This window comes from Patella vulgata, chromosome 4 (genome assembly GCF_932274485.2).
Source record: "Patella vulgata chromosome 4, xgPatVulg1.2, whole genome shotgun sequence".
NCBI lineage: Eukaryota > Metazoa > Mollusca > Gastropoda > Patellidae > Patella > Patella vulgata.
The window spans coordinates 86,429,558-86,452,926 of record NC_065882.2 but is presented as its reverse complement, the minus strand read 5'-3'; the positions used below and the strand labels follow the sequence as shown (position 1 = coordinate 86,452,926).

Below are 23,369 nucleotides of genomic sequence, written 5' to 3'. Positions count from 1 at the left end.
ATGTAAGTAACTTATTAGCACCTTTCCTCGGTGTATCGGTGAATATCAGGACAGTTTTGGTCGGGGGCCGCCTCGGCTGGGCCCCTCGACCAAAACTGTCCTGATATTCACCGATACACCGAGGAAAGGGTGCTAATAACTACTACATAATGCGTCTTTAAGGAATGGCAATAGGGTTTAACTTCCTACTGTTTAGCTCCGACTGGGCTAATGAAGACGGGCATACGCCATACAATGTGCTATGAGGGAAATTTTGTCCGGGCAGCGGCACTAAGGCCTACTCTTATATCGAATTCCAACGGCCAGGGGATCTTTTATATGCACGCCAATGTGTACACGGAACCACGGGTTTTCGTCCCATCCGAACAACTAGACAGCTGTCCCTCTGTCCTGCACTGATCATATAAAAACAACTATTGATGATAATGGTAATAATGTATCAAGTTAATATATCTATTTATTTTATGATCAGTAGTGGAATACCGCATTTTATCAGTGAAATAAAAGTGTTATTCCACCGGCTAGTTGTTTTTACCTAAAATGATTGTAAAATCATAAAATAAATAGAACATTTGTCGTTTTGTCGTGAATAACATATTTTATTTCATAAAATTAAACCAAATGTTAGTCCCGAAATGACCTAGTTTGTGTCGAGTGGACGTTAAACCACATTTCTCTCTCTCTATCTCAATGTGTACACCAAGTTATTGGATATACATCAAGTTATTGAATATACACCAAGTTATTGAATATACATCAAGTTATTGAATATACATCAAGTCATTGGATATACATCAAGTCATTGAATATACATCAAGTCATTGAATATACATCAAGTTATTGAATATACATCAAGTTATTGAATATACATCAAGTCATTGGATATACATCAAGTCATTGGATATTGGATATACATCAAGTCATTGGATATACATCAAGTCAATGGATATTATACATAAGAGAGAGAGAGAGAAATGGGGTTTAACGTCCACTCGACACAAACTAGGTCATTTCGGGACTAACATATGGTTTAATTTTATTTCAATAATTCGCTTCCGCGTAGGGGTCTTTAGCAGTGGGAGGAAACTGGAGGACCCAGAGAAAACCCACGAGGTTGGATAGGCGACCCTTCTCCTTGTCACATACAACCGGGGATTTGAAACCACGCCAGTCGACTTAATGACAGACTTTATGATACAGCATGCGCACGCTAACCATTCAGCCATCCAACCCCCCTATTATACATAAACATTGTGTACCCGGAATTATAGAATACACGATCCCTGCATTGGCCGAGAAAGTTCATTGTCAGTGATGCAGGACGGAGGGGCTGACAAGGACAGCTGTCTAGTCGTTCGGATGGGACGGAAAACCGAGGTCCCGTGTATACATTAGAATGCACGTAAAAGATCCCTTGGCAGTTGGAATTCGATATAAGAGTAGGCGATAGTCGCTGCCCGGGCAAAATTTTCCTCATAGCACACTGTATGGCGTATGCCCGTCTTCATTAGCCCAGCATAGGAGCAGAACAGTAGGACGTTAAACCCCATTTCATTTCATTTTATAGAATACACATCAATTTATTAAATATACATATGTACATTATGCACAGTAAAATGTATATTATACATCGTGTACACTATGTTCTGTATTATACATGGTGTACAGCCAAGTTATGTATTATACATCGTTTTTAGCTCCAATTTGAGATCAGGCATATTTGTTGATTAGGAATAATTAATTTTTCACCTTAAGATGATTTGATTGATTAGGTAAATATTATAGAAAGATAATCTAATCAAGACGAGTCGATGACAGGGCTCACCTTTCTATCCCAAAATATAACATACCAGTTAGTCAACTATCCTACCACGGTAGTTCTGTCAAACTCTTGAATTATCTTACTGTGACCATTAGACAATCCAATTCGTATTATAATATATAAACGTAAATTGAAAACTAATCTTTTCGAATAGTATCATGATTAATCTTGTTTTTGTGAAGCGGTTTTGATATAAAATGTAGCGCTATATAATGAAACGATAATAATAATAACAATAACGACAGACCTTGTAAGCTAACGCGCACGCGTTAAATCATTCGGCCATCCAACCCGAATAATTTAGAAAAGGCTTGTAAGTTAATTATTTTAGTAATAATTGTAGATTTATAGGGAATGAAACCGGGATGAGTGACGTGTTTATCTGATGTTACTCGTCTTGTTCCTTCACCTCCGGGGGTTGGTAGGCTTTCTCAGTCGAAACCTTATAATCAGAAAAGAGATTAAAAAGGAATTGAAATGTTGGTCGATCTGCCGGTTCTTCGTTCCAACATGATATAATTATACCATAATATGCATCAGTACACATAGTTGGTGGGCCTGGTTTAGGAAGTCTGTAACCCAATTCCACTTTCGCCATTACCTCTTTTCCATTTGAACCTAAAGAGAGGGAGAAAGGAGGTCATTTCGGGACTAACATATGGTAAATTTTTATTTCAAAAATTGGCATTCGCGTTGGTGTCACGCACTATAATCGAAAATTGCGCGTTCCATGATTGGTCCCTGGCGACATTTACCCTCTGAATCTGACCGTTATTTATTGGTCAGCCTTGCTCGCAAATCCACGCTTCCGGTACGTACATGTACTTGAAAAGACGGACCATTTTTACCTCAGAGAGCACTGCATGGAAAATGGAATGGGGTTTAACGTCCACAGTTCTGCATCAACTGGGCTAATGAAGACGGGCATTCGCCATACAGCGTGCTATGAGGGAAATCATGTCCGAACAGAGGCACTACGGCCTACTCTTATATCGAATTCCAACTGTCAAGGATTCTTTTACGTGCACGTCAATGTGTTCACGGGATCTGGTTCCCATCGGAACTACTATACGCTGTTCCTTACCAGGACCCCTCCAGGACGTTTCATAGTTTCAACCAGAGAGAAAACTAACAGAAGATTCAAACTCGTTTCTGTCAAACACGGCTTAAAGGAGCTAAATCGCTAATATTTGGGACCTAGAAACTGAAACAAATCGGTCGAAACGGATATAATAATATAATATGAATGTACATAAACCGACTTACATTCAATTCTTTCCGGTTTTTTTTTTCAAAGCATTTATGTTCGGTGAAATACGTATGAAGTCTCAATCGACAGAGGATTTTGTGAAGTATCTCATTGAAGTTGAATAGCAATCTCTAGCGTCTGGTTATTCCATTCTACACCGATAGTATTCATTGAGCATGCTCTCCGGGTAAGAATATGGGGTCACCGTTTGACATGACTCGTGGAATATGTCTAGCCTTGTTCTTCGAGTCCCTTGTTACAAATGGCGATGAAACACATTAGAGGTACAGGATTCGTGTACCAATGTTTAAATGTTTATTTTGTCTTAAATATTGGATATCAGACGCCCATCCTTTCCCGGTAAGATCACAACATCAGTGTTGATTTAAATTGACAAATAATTCGTGTTTTCAATGTCGAAAACTTTGGATGATATTGAGTTAAAGAATTAGCTACTTTAAAGGTACATTATGTAAGATTGGGATAGAGAGCTGACAGTAGCCGTTTCAAGAATAATGTAGTCTAGATTGTCATTGCTACCTATGTTACAATAATAAACAAAGTCTCGATTATCCATTTTTAAATTAAATTATTAACTGGTAATCGTGTTTAAATCCGCTAGAAATGAAAACCATATGATGATCTACAGAGTTGATTATGGACTTGGCTTGTGCATGAATAAATGTCAGATTAATGCTTTCTATAACATTTGAGGTCGACGAAAGATCTTACCTAATGCACGAAGGGCCTGACAAGGACAGCTGTCTAGTCGTTCGAATGGGACAAAAACCGAGGTCCCGTGTACACATTGGGGTGCACGTAAAAGATCCCTTGACACTTGGAATTCGATATAAGAGTAGGCCGTAGTGCTACTGTCCAGGCAAAAGTTCCTTCATAGCACACTGTATGGCGTATGCCCGTCTTCATTAGTCCAGTTCGAAGTACAACAGTAGGACGTTAAACCCCATTTCATTTCATTTACCTAATGCATCTTTAATAGATGTAGCATGGTTCGTGAATATACTAACCTATATATAGCTGGCGACCAAAAGTGATTAATTCATACAACACTACACCAAATGACCAGACATCTGATTTGACACTAAATTCTCGTCTCCGAAAAGCCTCTGGTGCCGTCCATTTGATTGGAAACTTCGCATCTAAAATAACAAATATGTAATACAATATCAATTTATCATGATGCGTGTTGGCCGAGAAAGGGTTCCTCCGGATTATTGAGCGTGGTTACTCCTTGTCAGTGGAGATACCCTTAACAGTTGGTATTAAATGAACAGTAGCCTTCCGGACAAACTTTCCGTGTCATATTCACAGCAAACTTCATGACGCCCATTGTCATACTCGCAGCACACTTCATGACGCCCATTGTCATACACACAAAACAGGTCATGACACCCATTGTCATACTCACAGCACACGTCATGACGACCATTGTCTTACTGGCAGCACACTTCATAACGCTCATTGTCTTACTCACAGTACACTTCATAACGCCCATTGTCTTACTCACAGCACACGTCATGACGACCATTGTCTTACTGGCAGCACACTTCATAACGCCCATTGTCTTACTCACAGTACACTTCATAACGCCCATTGTCTTACTCACAGCACACTTCAGACGACCATTGTCTTACTCACAGCACACTTAATGACGCAAATATATGAGTAAATAGGCGGAACAATTGACATTGGCGCCGCCATATTGAATAGTCAATGGTCCGGGCCATTTGTGGCCTGTACAACCACGTGGGTTTTCTGCAGGTCCTCCGGTTTCCTCCGACTGCTAAAGACCCCTACGCGACAGCGAATTATTGAAATAAAATTAAATCATATGTTAGTCCCGAAATGACCTAGTCTCTGTCGAGTGGACGTTAAGCCCAATTTCTCTCTCTCTCCCGGGCCATTTGCGTTCGGATGCTGGTTCAGACTGTAGTCTACACCCGAAGCTCGCCCAGGAGTAAACTACAAGATTAAGACGGCGCCTCTATCTCCAAGCCTTTGAAACGACATCCGTGAGCTAAAGCAAAGGTGATTGACCAGCTAGCGATCTAAGCGCGACACTCTACAATACTAGGTCAACAATTATAATAGAATCACATACCGTCTGAGTTGCACGTTGACCCCTTATCTTCCAAACATTTAGCTAAACCAAAATCTGCAACTTTCACTTCATTGTTTTCACCAACCAATATATTATCAGCTCGTAAATCCCGGTGAATAAAATTCTTTGATTCCAGAAAGGCCATTCCTTGAGCTATCTATGGAATCAAGTTGTAATATTGTTATCAATATAAAACAACCAACCACCCCCAAACTTTGTTAAAATACATTATGTAAGATTTAGATAAAGAACTAGATCGTTCTTACAATAATAGTTCAAAAATTAGATCATGCAAAATGATTATACTGAACAACTTTTGGTCTTCGAAGGAATTATTAGTGAGCAGAAGTTCGCCCATGTATCTGTTATCACTCGTCACTTCAGTCAGTTATATAGAGGATGGCTCGTGTTTTCCTTTGGCGTTCGTCACTTCCGATTCAGGAAACCTGTATTACTCAGCTATCGTAGCTATGATCTCTGTGTTAAAATTATATTTGGAACGTGTTTAATTAGTTCTATCGCATATGTGATAATGACTGACACCAATATTGTCCTTTAAATTGAGGGATTAGCCAATGAAACGGTCTGTAAACCACTAGAAACGTCAACGCCGATTGATTAATCAATGTCTGACGTTCTAGGGTCAAAGGCCGCGCGTACGACCCCTGACGCGACCTTTCAGTACAACCGGTCAGATCTAAATGTAGTGTAGGCCATCGAAAGTATAAAAAAAACGAACCGAAATATCGATCTGTATATTAATGATATTAGGTTATGTGCTGACAGCTTCCAAGGATGTTCAGTTGTACAGTGTAAGATGGAAGCACTGACGAGGAAATGAAATGAAATGAATTGGGGTTTAACGTCCTACTGTTCTGCTCCTAAACTGGGCTAATGAAGACGGGCATAAGCCATACAGTGTGCTATGAGGGAAATTTTGCCCGGGCAGCGGCACGATCGCCTACTCTTATATCGAATTCCAACTGCCAGGGGATCTTTTACGTGCATTCCAATATATACACGGGACCTCGGTTTTTCGTCTCATCCGAAGGACTAGACAGCTGTCCTTGTCAGCCCACCTGTCCTGCATTACTGACAAGGGGAAACCACGCCGGAAAATCACTGACGAGGAAAAACTTCTAATACTGACCTGAGATGCAAAATATGTAAGATCATCAAATGTGAGCTCTTTTCTACTGTCACTACGTAAATAACTTAAGAGAGAACCATTCGGCATGAATTCGGCAACAATCATTAAAGGCTCCAGACAGATGGCCAACAACGTCACTAATTTAGGATGGTACAATTCGTGCATCAATTTAGCTTCTTCTAGAAATTTTTTCTCGGGCATTTTATCAGGTTTAAGGGTTTTGATGGCTACATCTTTTATCTTTCTGTATCGGCCTAAAAATATACAACAAATAATATGAGTAATAAAATAAACAAAAACTTTCATACAGGTCAATTATACCCCAGACACAGATACAGTATGTATTCCAGGGAGAGAGAGAGAGAGAGAGAGGGAGAGGGGGGGGGAGCTGTGTTTAACAGGTCAATTATACCCCAGACACAGATACAGTATGTATTCCAGGGAGAGAGAGAGAGGGAGAGGGGGGGGGAGCTGTGTTTAACATGTCAATTATACCCCAGACACAGATACAGTATGTATTCCAGGAAGAGAGAGAGAGAGAGAGAGAGAGAGAGAGGGGGGGAGAGAGAGAGAGAGAGAGAGAGGGGGGGGGAGAGAGAGAGAGGGGGGGGAGAGAGAGAGGGGGGGGGGAGCTGTGTTTAACGAAAAGCCAACCCAATGCAGGGAATGGTTCTACAAGAAAATCTAAAGTACAATTGCTACAAGAAAATATAAATGAAAGGTGTAATTCCTAAAGGTCTACTACCTACAAGCAAATCTAGATTAAAGGTCCACTACCTACAAGCAAATCTAGATTAAAGGTCCACTACCTACAAGACAATCTAGATTAAAGGTCCACTACCTACAAGAAGATCCAGATTTAAGGCCCACTATCTGTAAACATTCACCACAAAGATTTGGTAGCTCAATTATCGATCAATCCAGCAATTAATTGGGCAATGGGAATAACATCTAATGGGGTTTATTGTTAAAACGATCTACATTTCTATACCAACTGGAATAATGACGACCGACATACAAATCGAGTTAATGGAGAAATTAAGCGTTTCTGATTTCTGTTCATCGAATTCGAAATGTCAACGGTTTCTTTGCTCTTACGCCAAGCAGTACGCCGATGGATTTGGGTTTTCGTCCCTTCCGAACGATCTAGTGTATTTTAGTTACAAGCACCACCCCACCATTGACAACGGAAAACCAGCTTGTAAAATGTCGAGGAATGTTTTCGGTGACAAAAGTTTGGAATTGTCGGGTTAGCTAAGAATTATGAGGTCATTTTTACACACGGATCTTGAAAGTTTGAAACCTACAATCAAACTGAAATGAATTGAAATGAAATGGAGTTTAACGTCCTACTGTTCTGCTCCGAACTGGGCTAATGAAGAGTGGCATACGCCATACAGTGAACCATGAGTGAAATTTTGCCCGGACAGCGGCACTACGGCCTACTCTTATATCGAATTCAAACTGTTTAGGGATATTTTACATTCACGCTAATGTGTACACGGGACCTCCGTTTTTCGTCCCATCCGAACAACTAGACAGCTGTCCTTGTCAGGCCCTCCGTCCTGCACCACTGACAAAGGACTATTAAATTGAAAGAAAGTGTTATATATGTTGATATGAATAAATAAATAAATACCTTTGTAAACTTCACCGAAATAACCTTGTCCTAATTTTTCCTTGAATTCAAGGCTGCTTGCATGAACTTCTAGTTCTCTGAATGGTGGTACCGTTGTCGGCCGGATCTTGGGACAAGCTACTGATAACGCACAACACAAACCTCCCCCTGAAACATACAAAATATAACATGAAATGGGATTAGCGGCCTACTTGCATCAAGACAGGAATACGCCCACTCGACACAAACTAGGTCATTTCGGGACTCACATATGGTTCAATTTTATTTCAACATTTTGTAGGGGTACTTAATTAGCAGTGGCAGAAAACCGGAGGAACCGGAGAAACCTCAAGTGGTTGGATAGGCGACCAGACTCCTTATCACGTACAACTGGGGAATCCAAATCACGCCCGTTGACTCAATGACAGACCTTATTACATAGAGCAGACGCGCTAACCTTTCGGTCATCCAACCCCTTTGACCTAAATATTTAAAAATTAATTTGATTAAGTTGATATCGGATGGCTCCAATAAAACAGATAATTGAGACTTGGTGTCTGGATTGTCAATTAACATTGCTACCATAATAATAATAATTATAATAATAATAATAATAATAATAATACGGAAATTTATATCGCGCACAAACACCATAGTAACAAGGTCCCTGGTGCGCTTGCAAAGTTTATGATGGATCTTCGGTACCAAAGTGCAACTGGAACAGATATGTTTTAAGTCTACGTTTGAAAATGTCAGTTGATTTGGAGTTTTTAAGAGGATGATTAGGATCGATCGAGTTCCATAATACAGATGAAGCATATCTAAAAGAACGTCTACACATTTGGAGATTCACTTTTGGTACGACAAGGAGGTTTTTTCATTCGATCGCAGAGTTCGAGAGTGTTGTGGTTTGACAAGTAGATCGGATATGTAATCTGGAGCGGTGCCATTTATTGATTTAAATGTTAATAATAATATTTTATAATAAATCTTTTGTCAAAACTTGAAACCCTGATAACTTCGCACAGAATAGAGTAATTTGACTAAAATATTCAATATATTCATTTTGTATTTTTTTTAACTATTATAGCAAGAACCGCCAGCTTCTTATCGTAATCTTACATAATGTTTTTTTTTAAAAAAAGTGATGTGTAAATTTCGTATGATTAACACCCATAGAGACCCTAGGCAATTTGCAGGGCCGGATTAACACCCATAGAGACCCTAGGCAATTTGCAGGGCCGGATGAACACCCATAGAGACCCTAGGCATTTTGCAGGGCCGGATTAACACCCATGGAGACCCTAGGCATTTTGAACAATTTATTTTGTGGTTTATAATGGTTTATATATGTATAATTGTGGTTTATAATGGTTTATATATATATATATAATTGTGGTTTATAATGGTTTATATATGTATAATTGTGGTTTATAATGGTTTATATATATATAATTGTGGTTTATAATGGTTTATATATGTATAATTGTGGTTTATAATGGTTTATATATGTATAATTGTGGTTTATAATGGTTTATATATATATATATAATTGTGGTTTATAATGGTTTATATATGTATAATTGTGGTTTATAATGGTTTATATATATATAATTGTGGATTATAAACCACAAAATAAATTTGCATTTCTCAAAATGAGGTTTATATACGTCATTATTAATTGAGACAAAGCAGACAACAGTAAGAAAAGACAAAAACCATGAAACTCTATTTAAAAGTCTTAAAGAAACATTATGGGAGATTAGATAAAGAGTTGGCAGTTCTCACTATAATTGTTAAAAACTAGATAATGTAAGGGGAATTTGCTGAAAATTTCAGTCAAATTGATCCCCTCTGAACCGGGAATGTAGCGATTGAATTTTCGGCCTAGCCTCGATCATCATTACTGAAGTCGGTACGATAAAAAAACACAGTCTCGATTATCCATTTCATGATTTAATTATGAATGAAAGTTGAGCAGCAAATCGGATTCTAATCCAGGAAATATCGCAGGCTAGCGATGACATCGAGAGTTGATTATGGTCTGGATATGCTAATTAATATCTAATTAATAATTTAGATAACATTTCAGGCCTAAAGAAAGACCTGCAATAGGTAGATTTAGCTCTTGCAAAATGTATGTTTGATTAAATTAAATATTTGTTACACAGTCGAAACTCTGCGGTGCCCCCTTAACCCCTTTGGACCAAGGCATGTGCAGCATGTGGATCATGTGGTTAGTTTGCTTAAAGGTTTAGGCCAGCTCTGGCCTATTGAAAACATAAGTCCCGTTTACACTTGGCCGCAATAAGCGTGCTGTCCTCAGCACGGCACCAGGCCGCGATAAATATCAAGAAATTGATCTGTTTACATTACTCTAAAATAACCGGGAACCGTGCCAAGCACGCTAAATGTGGAACTCTTCACAGAAAAGTTAATTTCAGTCCCTATGCAATTTACCAGTGGGTCTTCTCCGGGCCCCCCTCCCCACCCCAAAGGCTAAAGATCCACGAACTATATGTTACTCCCGAAATTACCTAGTTTGTGTCGAGTGGACATTAAACCCCATTTCCTCCCCCCACCCCCTTCAGACTCGATTCTTTTGTCGATAGAGAAATTACAGGCAAAGCTGAAAACAAAATAAAAAATTGGGTAGAGAACTACTGGTACCTTTGTAATGTTCTACAAGTTTCATCAATGAACTGAATTTAATGGTTTTAGATATATAATATTTGTCCCCGTCGCCCTCCACCTCTTTAACTATTCTATATTGTTTGGTATAACGTTCTCCATTCTCTTCACGGGTAAGCACACTTAATGCATAGTTCTTAGAATCTACAACAGATAATAAATAATTTATTCACACTATACGCCTTGTATATATATATATATATATTTGGATAAAATAATCTATACCTAAATAACTTTTACATTAGTGCGAAGATCGTCGGGGAGAACGCTAGATCGGCGACGGACCTGCACATTTAGACACATATGACGTCATAATATGGATGGACGTCATATAAATAAAATGTGGGTTAAGTATAGGGGTTAGGGTTAGGACATGCAGATTTCGTCAAAGCCTGGAGATGTAAACAGGACTGGCCCAACCCTAACCCAAACCCTGGACCAAGCCTAACCCATGAAATGGGTCGTAACGACCTACTGTTCTAATCCGACTGGGCTAATGAAGACGGACATACGCTATGCAGTGTGCTATGAGGGGAAAATTTTGCGCTGACAGCGGCACTACGGCCTACATTTATTTCGAATTCCAACTGTCAAGGGTTATTTTATGTGCATGTCAATGTGTACACGGAACCTCGATTTTTCAGGACATCCGAACGACTATGCATTGTTTTGCACCACTCACAAAGGGAGTCACATCCGAAAAATCCCGCTGAACTTTCTCGGCCAACTCCGGGATCGAACCCGGCACCTCACAATACTCACAATATTAAATAAACTAAATACAAGAATTTTTACCACTCGATTTCCGGACTATAAACGTTCCGATTTTAATAGATGGATGAATCAGTATACTGTTTGCGGTTTCACGATCGATGTCATACCACCAGCTAAAATATAAAAATATAAAATATATTGTTTATCATACCACCATTGTAACACTTTGGTCCTTGAGACAATTTTGGTTCTTTGCAAAATTTTTACTTCACTCTTTCTATAGAGTTAATGAACGTGTATATATAGTTATACATAAAAAAACCCAGTGATATTTTGGTTAAATCATAATCATTGTCAAAATATCCACCATATTCTGGCTGTTTATTGACCTATGGTTGGTAGACAAAAATAAGGTAACTTCTCCTATCTTAGTTGTGGGAAATAAAGAGGTTTATTCCATATATGGGTTGGAAATTAACGTCAAGGTTATCAAAGACCTGCAGAAATTAGGGGGTATAAATTAGGGTGTAGAAGCGAGTTGGGTCAGAACGCATTAAGAATTTCCTAGCAGCCATTTTCATTGAGAACGGGGAACCTGCAAAGCCATTATAGCTTAGCAATAAAGTTGTGAAACTATTTTATGCTTTAGTCTTGTTACGATCACCAAGAAACAAGCACAACAAGTCCTATAGTACTACACCATCTTAATATATTGTTATAATACCGCCATCTCAGATATATATTGTTATCATTCCACCATCTAAAATATAAAAATATATGATTACAGTGGGGTTAAATTTTTTTAGATTTTCTTTTCTAAATTAGCAAGACATGTTTTACCAATATATTTTAGAATTTACAAATAAAACAACAAAGACTACTTACTCTTGGCTTTCTATAGAATTATCATCTTTTCTAACATAATTGCTGGGTATATAGCCTCTTTTCTTACTCTTTGAATGGATGGCCATCAACCAATCTTCGGTTTCACTGTAAATATAATGCAGAGGGGTTTAACCGAGCACATAGTGTGCGTCAGATAGGAGACAAAAAATGGTTGAATTGTAGGATTTGTGTTAAAAGCGGAACTTTTTGCACAAATATAGATTTTGACGTGCTGAACATTTTAGAGATTGGATTAATTTTAACGGATAATAGGTAGCCTTCGTGGGGCATATAAAGGTTTAATTGTGAAGGGTAATATGTTTATTTTACATGTAGCCTTCATGCATATTCCTGAAGCAACAGGACGGAGGGGCTGACAAGGAAAGCTGTCTAGTCGTTCGGATGGGACGAAAAACCGAGGTCCCGTGTACACATTGGCGTGCACGTAAAAGATCCCTTGGCAGTTGGAATTCGATATAAGAGTAGGCCGTAGTGCCGCTGTCCGGGCAAAATTTCTCTCATAGCACACTGTATGGCGTATGCCCGTCTTCATTAGCCCAGGTTAGGAGCAGAACAGTAGGACGTTAAACCCCATTTCATTTCATTTCATTTCCTGAAGCAATGGCCCGAGAAATCGCAAGGGGTATGGGTATATAAAGGTTTAATTTTAAAGAGTAATAGGTAGCCTTCACGAGGTAAATAAAGATATAATAGCACATAATTTTAGTATTGGATTTAAGCCACAATAGTGTAGTGTTTATTGACGTCACTATTACGGTTCATTAAAGATTTATTCATGTCACAGAAGTTAAGATTTATTCATGTTCATCGATATCACCGTTAGGGATTATTGGAGAGAGAGAGAGAGAGAGAGAGAGAGAGGGGGGGTTTAACGTCCACTCGACTCGACACAAACTAGGTCATTTCGGGACTAACATATGATTCCATTTTATTTCAATAATTCGCATGGGCACATGGGTCTTTAGCAGTGGGAGGAAACCAGAGGACCCGGAGAAAACCCACGAGGTTACACAGGCGACCCAACTAGGTCATTTCGGGACTAACATATGATTCCATTTTATTTCAATAATTCCCATGCGCACATGGGTCTTTAGCAGTGGGAGGAAACCAGAGGACCCGGAGAAAACCCACGAGGTTACACAGGCGACCCAACTCCTTGTCACGCATAGACCTTATGATCAGCACACACGCTGTTTATTAATGCCACTATGTTATTTAATTATATGTTTTGTTAACTTACTCTGTTACTGTTAAATCAATTTCCATCCTATCATCTTTCTTGAATTTTAAATCATCTACATTAACACCCTGATAATCATATAAAGCTTTCACCATAAATGGCTCTCTTACTGGTTCTATAATAAACAATTTCAAGATAAAATGGACGATACAATAAAAATGATAGCGAAACAATTGGTAAAGTAGAGATAAATAGAGGATATTTGTCGTTTTAGAGTGAATAACATATTTTATTTCATCGAGAAGCAAGAAAACTTATATTTTCACGAATGCGTATAGCATGAGTGAAAATATAAACGTTTTCTTGCTTAGAGATGAAATAAAATATGTTATTCACGACAAAACGACAAATGTTCTATTTATTTTATGATTTTACAATCATTTTAGGTAAAAACAACATGGACTACTTTAGCCAGTGGAATAACACTTTTATTTCACTGATAAAACGCGGTATTCCACTACTGATCATAAAATAAATTGGTTTATGTGGGCCAAGAGAGAGAGAGAGAGGGAGAGAGAGAGAGAGAGAGAGGGGGAGAGAGAGACAGACAGACAGACAGAGGGCTAGGCGACTGGTTGTACTGGGGAATTGGTATTTAGTCCCGTCTAACACTGGCTAAGTAACGCTCGTTTTGTTGGGACTAACACGTGGTTTATTGCACACATAACAGAGGCTGGGTAACGAAAGTTTTGTTGGGACTAACATGTGGTTTAATGCACACCTAACACCGACTAGTTAATTGAGTTGTTTTGTTGGGACTAACATATGATTTATTGCACATCTAACACTGGCTAAGTAACGCTCGTTTTGTTGGGACTAACACGTGGTTTATTGCACACCTAACAGAGGCTGAGTAACGAAAGTTTTGTTGGGACTAACATATGGTTTACGGCACACTCAACACATATGGTGTAGTTTTCTGTTAATAATTCAATTGCTAGGTAAGATTTATTTGCCACATGAGGAAGTCGGGGAATGGGGGGGGGGGGGCTGGGGTTAACCAGGCGGTTATGCTTCTTGTCAAACACAATCTGATTCAAATACACATTTATATTTCGTTTCGTTTTTTTTTATAATTTCGATGGCCTGTACTACATGAAGATCTGACAAGATGTACTCGAAGATCGTGTCACGGGTCGTACGAGCAACTTTTGACCTATGACGTCGGACATTGATTAATCAATCAGCCTTGGCGTTTCTAGTGGTTTATCCATAGTTTCGTGCATAGCACGCCAAGAAATCGCCGTAACAGACTGTTTCATTGGCTTATCCTTCACTTCATCCAGAACGCCAGTAATATAACAACTCTTCCAGATCCTAGTGTAGTAAAGACAAGTAAAACGAAATTTTGAACTATAAAAAACGAAACGAAATAGGATCTGTGTTTTAATCAGACTGTGTCAAACATAAATGAGATTAAACTCATGACACGTGCATAGATAACTGGCATTATCTATATCAGGGCTTCCACTTCAACATTTTGACTGTCACTAAATTTGATAATGCACCAGGGGTGGATCCGGGACTTTTTGTAGGAGGGTGTATGCAATATTTCTGTTTGACAGTTAACAATACATGATGCCATCATCGTCCCCATGTCCCACATACACACTGAGCTTTTTATAGAGAGAAATCCAACATCCCGTTTGAGTCAATTTTAATAGGATTACATTGTGATTCAATTTCATTGATGCAAAGCATTAATTGCGATACCACATTATGTCTATATCAATATCTAACACGCTTAGAATGCCCATCCCATCCCACCATCTGATGATAAAGGATCAAGCACACGACCGTGTCCCTTTTGTCGTAACAGTGTTGTTTTACAAAACATTTTATGTAGCTGGATCCGCCTCTGTCCTTGTTTTTAGTTTTACTACATTATTAGTGTAGCGTAGATACAAGTGTCTATATTGAAATAAATAAACTCATAGTATAATTATTTATCAATGATATATTCAGTTTGGCTCTTCAAAGATTTCTATTACCAAATTGTGTTCTTTGCTTAAAGTGATCCACGGATGCCCAGTGAGTAAGCTGTTGACCCGCTAACCTCTAAATTTTGTGTTCCATCCCTGTGTTGTCCCGGGCAAGTTCAGTGGGATTTTGTGGTATGGTGCTCCGTTGTCGGAGTGCATGGCAAATGACAATTTTAGTTGTTCGGATGGGAAGAAAAACGAGGTTCTGTGCATGCAAAAGAATATTTGGCAGTTGAAATTTGATATAAGGGCAAAATTACCCTCATAGATTACCCTCATAGCACACTATTTGGCTTAAGCCCGTTTTCATTAACCCAGTCGGAGCAGAACAATTGGACGTTGAACCCCATTTCATGTATTTGCTTAAAAGTAGAATGGTCAAAAGATTAAAAATTACGAACCTTCTTCACTAGGTAAGGGGGGTAATTCTCTTTGACTGTGATCGGCTGGCGACTCATTTACGTCATAGACAACAGCCCTTGACTTGGTCTGTGGTCGGACACAGCACGTTTTATTACCCATGCTTAAATAATATAAAACAACAGCCGATAATAATAGATCACACACACACACGCACCCACATATCCCCCCTCCCCCACTACCCCCCCCCCCCCCCTCAAAAAAAACAACCAAACTGATTATGGACGTAATTATTATCTTTATTTCATTACATTCAGGTCCGGATTAAATGAGGTCAAATTTACAGTAAGATTTATTCACAGTAAACGCTACGTTATTAGTATTACAATGCCAAGAAAAGGGATGTTAGATTGAGAATAGATAAACACGCCTAAATCTATTTGTTAAGGCCAGCTCAATTTTCGTCAAGGTCGTTGTGATGTAAATAAGGTTAAGGCACGTGATTGTTGGCGAGATTGTAGGTTGGCATTAGGGCTAGGTCGAGGGTTAGGGTTGGGGATAGGGTTGGGATTAGTGATATCCCTGGTTACAATTCGTGACCTTTGACCAAAGTTGAATTAAGTTGGCCTTATCAAATAGATCTACAGGGGCGGATCCAGGAATTTTTGCAGGAGGGGGTTTGACAGGTTCCTGAGACAATGTATCTCCCCCCTCCCGCATGGCCTCTATTCCTCATTGAGCTTTTTAAACAGAGAAATTCAAAACCTCGTTTGACGTCAATTTTCATTATGAATTAAAACATTGACATTGTGATTCAATTTCATGGATGCAAAGCATTATATGTGATATCACATAATGTCTATATCATTATCTCGTGCTTTGAGTGCCCATCCTGTCCCACATCTGACGATAAAGGATAAAGCAAACGGCCGAGAAACTTTTCTCATAAAAAGTGTTGATTTACAAAAAGATTTATGTAGCTGAGGGGGGGGGGGGTTCGACCTGGATCCGCCCTTGATCTAACCCATCCTCGACTTTCCTTAATAGGGATAATGGAGGGTTGGGATGGGCCTTTTAAGTAGAATAGTCCAGTCTCTTTTCATGTGCACCCGTCACTGGGCATTAGTCAAAAGAGAGAGAGGGGGGAGGGGGAGGGGTTTAACTTCCACGCGACACTAACTAGTTCATTTCGGGACTAAGATATGGTTCAATTTTATTTCAATAATTCGCGTACGCTTAGGGGTCTTCGTGAGTGGGGGGAAACTGGATGACCCGGAGAAAACCTACGAGGTTGGACAGACGACCCTTCTCCTTGTCACATACAACCGGGGAATCGACAGACAACGCGTTAACCATTCGACCATCCACCTCCCCTCCCCCAAAGCCGATTTCATTTCATACAAATCAATTTAGGTATTGCAGGCAAGACATTCTAGTTATGGCCTAGTCACAGGCTCCAATTAAAAGGAAGACAGATAGATATGTTTAGAATTAATAAAAACGAAAAACAAACTTACATTATTGAAAGTTCAGCATATAAATATCACTTGATAATCTGTAGACAGTAAATATTGAACTGACCTTGTATACATCTGCTCTATTTAATAGTATAAGTGGTTTATACGTATGTTATATTCTTAGAAATAGACTAGCATATTAATTCGAATGTGGTTATTTACTGCCGGGTTGGTGTTTTTGTCGTATAACAAAGGAAATGATAAGATAAAATTAGTATAGTAAGATGAGTTCAATTATAAGGTCAAATACAATAATACCCATGATTAGGATTGGTTCCCAGTTTGTTTATCGCATCCGGGTTGGTGTTATTATCACATTGCAATAAAAGTCATAACATATGATTCGTATAGTAGGTACATATGTTCAAATATAAGGTCAAATACAATAATATCCTTGTTTACGGTAGCCTGATCCCATCAAAATACAGTCGGTCTGGTTGGTCGGAAATTCTCTTTTGGTTCGTGGGGAGGGTGGGTGTGGGTCCGGGGGGGGGGGGGGGAGGGTAAGATTCTACAGAATTATTTTGATAACTGACATCGTTATATGCATTTCATAGCATTTTACATAAGATAAGTGATAAATACAGTGGGTGGTTGGGTGGTCGAATCCCTTAACGCTGGTGTTGTATATCACAAGATCCACTAGTGTGGTTTCTATTCCCCGCTTGTACGTGATACGAATTGGGTCGCCTGTCCAAGCTCGTGGGTTTTCTCCGGACCCTCCAGCTTTCTGCAACTGCTACAGACCCCTATACGCGCTAGCGAATTTTTGAAATAAAATTGAACCATATGTTAGTCCCGAAATGACCAGTCTGTCTCCGTCTGTCTCAGGCCCGTAGCCGAGGGGGGGGGGGAGGAATTTCTCGGCCAACACCGGGAGCGAGAGCGACAGCCCCTGTCTTACTCAGTGAGCCACTGCGGCTCCCGGTGGTAGTTGTATCGCCACTTTAAACATTTTTATCTACTGTACATCTATTACCAGAACAGTACGAGAATATTAGTACAATATATCTAGCATACAACAGTGACATGTGAGAATTCCCAAACAAGAAAACCCTTTAATAAAAGAAACGGACTAAGCCCCTATTTATACGTCTATTACGTATCGGGAATTTTTTTTTTTTTTTAACTTATTTAGATATCATATCTAGAATATATATATATTGCCCAATGGTGACATCATAGGGAAATACGTCAACAACCCTTTGATAAAGAAAAAGTGTCTTTATACTATAAGTCTATTGTGAGTCATGTAGTAAAATAACTTATTTAGATATTGTATCGCTGAATGGGATTATCAACAAATGAAGAACTCTATTACATTGATATTATATTTAAATATGTACGGTGGCTTGGCGGGGACATCACACGATTTTACTTTTCTCAAAGTTTCTCAATCGCGGTAGGGTAGAGGAGGATCGTTTAGCTCGATCTTTGGTCCAATCGAGATTAAAAGACTCCGTGGGGTAGGTTGGGCAAGACCAGTAGGTGGTAGATTGGGCGAGACCGGTAGGCGATGGGTTTGGAGATACCAGAAGTCGGAAGGTGGGGTGAGACCACTGTGAGGCGGGGGGGGGGGGGAGTCGGCAGGTGGGGTGAGTCCAATAGGTGGTAGACGGGGCGAGACCAGTAGGTGGTAAGTGGGGCTAATGGTCTCTGTTGAGGCCTAATGGTCTCTGTTGAGGCCTAAAGGTTTCTGATGTGGACTAATGATCTGTATTGGGGACTACTGATCTCTGTTGAGGACTAATGGTCTCTGTTGAGGACTAATAGTCTCGATCATTACACCGTTCTTTCTATTTGTTTGTCCATGCGCAAAACAAAGTTGTTGTTGGTCTACTTAGTATTTAACGTCCGCTTCCACCGAAGGTGATATCGCAAACAAGTCGTATTGTTCATTTTTATTGTTTAAGCGCACGCGCAGGTATCTTTTCTGTGGAAGGAAACCGGAGTACCCGGAGTAAATCCACGAGGTTGAGAAGGCGCCTCCTATCTCCAGGCAACATACGTTCACACCAGGGATCGAAACCACAGCCGCAAGCCAGAGGTGACCGGCCAGCTAGAGGTCAAAGGCGGCATACTAGACCACTAGGCCATCCCAACACTTTATACTGCGGTTGCCTTAAATTTTCTCGACGTTTTGCAGTCGCTTTATGAACGCCAGGGTAATTGCGGGGAACTGGAGTTTAAAAACGTCGTTGAGTAATAAACCCAACAATTTGTAATATATAGAGAATCTCCTACCAGTCTTTTTGATATCAAAAAATATCAACACAAGTGGATAACGTAACAAAAAACGAGGCTCTGCCGAGGTTTTTTTTTTACTTTATCAACGAGTGTTGATATTTTTTGATATCAAAAAAGACGAGTAGGAGATTTTATTTATCACCCAATCCCTTCTTACATGCACAAATAGATAAATATAATTCTTTGCTGTAGATTTCACTTTTACTGAACCTGATTACATTATGGCGTAGTGATACATCATTTTTTCACAGCAAGTCAACTATTGCAAAGTCCTTTATATTGACCCAGTGTTTCCATCAAGGTCAATTAAATAAAGATAGTTAATTTTTAATAAATAAAAAAAAGAAGTTACTTTTAATAAAAAAAATGAACTGTTCTTTGAAAATAAAAAAAGGTAGTTAATTTTCAACTGACCAATCAAATTCATGTAAAGCGATATCTCCCAGTAGATTATGAAATTTATCTCACAAGCGATATCTACTGTAGAATGTATTATTGTGTGATAAATCATATTATCGGGAACTATGAAATAAATAAGTATAAACATAATAAGAAATTTTAAAATTTGGTTTGTCTTATAAGATTTATTTTAAATGTTATTAAGTACAATTTATCCATTTATATTATTTTTTCTTGTTTACAATAAATTTATTTAAAGTTTCAATTCCGTTCATTACTGCAAATATTTTGATGTTGCCAGGAAATTTGGCGATAATGGCGTCTTGGACGGCTTTTCCGGTGATGGTTTTCTGTTCACGTCCCCGCGCCAGAATAGCTGCATCGTAGGCTACGCTGTGAAATAAATAATTCACAAAGCCGTTCATCTGATCTAGACTTTCCTTGGATATCTGCATGCCCCTGTGAACGTGCTTTAATAAACGCGAAACATATGTTCGGTAGTTACTCTCAAATAACTGACATTTTTCACTTCTTTTCAGCAAAGTTGACGTCATCCCTTTCCGATAACGTGTGTAATACGTCACACGGACGTCTCGACTAATACGTATTTGTTTTGTTCTACGTGGCAATTTTCGTGTACTTTGGCGTTTTTTAGATTTCGTGATGTGTTTCTTGGGTGTAGATTTTCTCTTCGATCCGGCAGACGAACTTGACGATTTTTGTTTTTTGTTTTTAGAGTGTGGTGGAGTCGTGATTTTTTTAACTTTCTTCTTCTTCAACAACCTTTCAGTAGCAGCATTTGATAGCCTCGATCTCGTCATGTTGAAATTTATCTACCTAGAATAGTGAAATATCAAATTTGTTTGAAAAGAAAAAATCATTCTAAATGTCCATTATAAGTATTTCTGTCTTTTTATTTAAGATGGATTGTTTGGTCACGTGCGTATATCTAGGCTTTGTCTAAAATGGGCAGTATTTTATTAAATTTATTGATTGGTTACAGGCTCATTATATAATAGTTCTTATTACATTAAAAAATGCAAGAAAAATACATACCTCACAGCTGAACCTTTAAAACATCTGGCGGACTGTAAGGTCACGCCATTATGACGTCATAATAGGTGGCGTTACTTAACAACATGGTAGCGCTAACGTGGTCTTCATGGACCCATCTTCATTAATTCAGTCGGAGCAGAACCGTAGGACATTAAATTCCATTTCATTTCATTTCGGTCGCCATTTCTATGGGTCACAAATGGGACGTTCGAAGATTGCTAAAGTATATTCCAATTACAGTGGCAAGTTCACGGTGGCTAAGTGGGTAAGACGCTAGCTCGCTAGCCTCGAGGTCGCGTGTTCCGAGAAAGTTCATCCAGGTTTTCCGAAGTGGTTTCCACTTGCCAGTGGTGCAGAACGCAGGGCCTGACAAGGACAGCTGTCTAGTCGTTCGGATGGGACGAAAAACCAAGGACCTGTGTATACATTGGCGTTGCAGGTAAACGATCCCCTGGCAGTTGGAATTCGATATAAGAGCATTCCATAGTCTAGTGTATCATAGCACACTGTATGACGTATGTCTGTCTTCATTAGCCCAATAGGACGTTAGATCCCATTTCATTTCATTTCTTGTCTCTGATAGGCCTATCATCACTGTGGAAGTAGACGTTACACCACCAGCTTCTTCTGCTACTAACGCGGTCCCAAAGCAGACCACTGTTTTGACAACATCAACACTCCCTTTCTCCACAATTCACAATCACTCCTCAGTGAATGCCACGAGCTTGTAAATCAGCCTGTATGATGTGACAGTGGTTCAGTCAGTAGGCGCTAGCTCGTTAACTTAGAGGTCTAATGTTCGAACCCGGTGTTCCCCGACCCTTCCAGCGCGGGTATCCCTTATCAGTGGCAAGGAACAGCGTTTAGTCGTTCCAATTGGACCAAAACCGAGGTCCCAAGAATTTGCCATCTTTATGAAATCATTTAACGATCCATTATGTAGGACCTAAAACGCTAAATCTGCTAATTGCAGGTCTTTCTTTTGGTTTCAAAATGTTATATAAATAATTATTTAGACATTTATTCACATGACAAGCCAATAATAATCTTCCTAGACTATCGAATGGCCGTGATATTTATGTTCTAACACCGGCGGGATTTTAAAAAAATTAACAACAAAATGGATAATCGAAACTCTGTCTCAATTGTCAAGTGCCGTTGCCACGATATTAAACAATCCGCGAAGTCATAACTTCGTTCAGAATACAAATAATTTAATGAATTTTCGAGATATTCACAAAATGAGATTTTAAAATCATTTTATCCTCGATACAGTAGATAATGATGTCCCGCATCTGAGTAGAGTGGATGTCAAGCGTGAATTATTCTCCATTGTCCGAAAACCTTGCTAATGCGACAGAGCTTAGATCATTGGGGCCATGAGAGGACGATCGCGACCCCTATCGATTTTTAGCGAACCGCGACCTTTCCGAAAACATGGTTAATGAAATGAAGTGGGGGTTTAACGTCCCACTGTTCTGTTAGCACTGGGCTAATGAAGACGGGCATACGCCATACAGTGTGCTATGAAGGAAATGAGGGGTGGGGGTCTATAGCAGTGGGAGGAAACCGGAGGACCCGGAGAAAACCCACAAGGTTGGACAGGCGACCCTACTCCTTGTCACGTACAACCGGGGATTGGACATTAAGGGATTTAAAGGCCTGTAACATTCAAGTAATTAAATGACTACAAAACCTGCTCACAAGACGTCCTTAGAACGACCCACTACTGTGTCTGGAGTCAAAGACGAATGTTCTCGGTAGTGGAACCATTTCTGATTGTAGCCAAGACATACACATAACGTGGATTAGTTCGCTACCTGTAATTCATTATACGAATTCCAAAACTGGCATACTTTATTTTACAGACTACCGAGGTTCCCTCCACGGAACCCTTTGAGGGGCCACTGGTTGAGAAAAGCTGCGCTAGGTCACTGTTATGGCTTAAACAATATTTGATTCAGTATAATCATACAAGTCTTAAGGATACAACAACAAACACAGTTTTTATAAACATCGCTTCCTGATGTTAGTTAGAGTACATTAAAATAAGGCAACGTCCTCCTTTTCTAAACCGACTGGGCTAATGAATTGTTTTAATGGCATTTAGTAATTGAACTGGAATTTATACAGGTCTCAATTTTATGGCATACAATTACTGTTTATCACTGAGCCAAGTTTCCACTAGGATTCTAGAGAGAGAGAGAGAAATGGGGTTTAACGTCAACTCGACACAGACTAGTTCATTTCGGGACTAACACATGGTTCAATTTTATTTCAATAATTTGCTTGCGCG

At 39.3% G+C, this 23,369-nt stretch overlaps 1 protein-coding gene across 1 annotated transcript; it reads right to left on the bottom strand.

Annotated features, from left to right (window-relative positions):
* Nucleotides 1–934: 934 nt before the first annotated feature.
* On the bottom strand, nt 935–17,543 carry LOC126817259 (tyrosine-protein kinase SRK3). Its single transcript, XM_050544071.2, has 11 exons — nt 17,372–17,543; nt 15,896–16,017; nt 13,513–13,627; nt 12,252–12,356; nt 11,448–11,539; nt 10,632–10,796; nt 7,983–8,129; nt 6,344–6,597; nt 5,194–5,350; nt 4,100–4,231; nt 935–2,440 (listed from the first exon to the last, which is right to left on the bottom strand). The coding sequence occupies exons 2-11, from the start codon at nt 16,014–16,016 to the stop codon at nt 2,211–2,213; spliced, it is 1,518 nt and encodes a 505-aa protein (XP_050400028.1). The 5' UTR covers nt 16,017; nt 17,372–17,543; the 3' UTR covers nt 935–2,210.
* Nucleotides 17,544–23,369: the final 5,826 nt, after the last annotated feature.

What these genes read in the sequence shown, in the direction of transcription:
- LOC126817259 (XM_050544071.2), bottom strand. Translation starts at nt 16,016, where the DNA reads ATGGGTAATAAAACGTGCTGTGTCCGACCACAGACCAAGTCAAGGGCT. An exon ending in TTACATATTTTGCATCTCAG is followed by an intron (nt 5,351 to 6,343) that starts GTCAGTATTAGA and finishes TTGATTCCATAG; the next exon opens with ATAGCTCAAGGAATGGCCTT. An exon ending in GTCAACGTGCAACTCAGACG is followed by an intron (nt 4,232 to 5,193) that starts GTATGTGATTCT and finishes TTGTTATTTTAG; the next exon opens with ATGCGAAGTTTCCAATCAAA.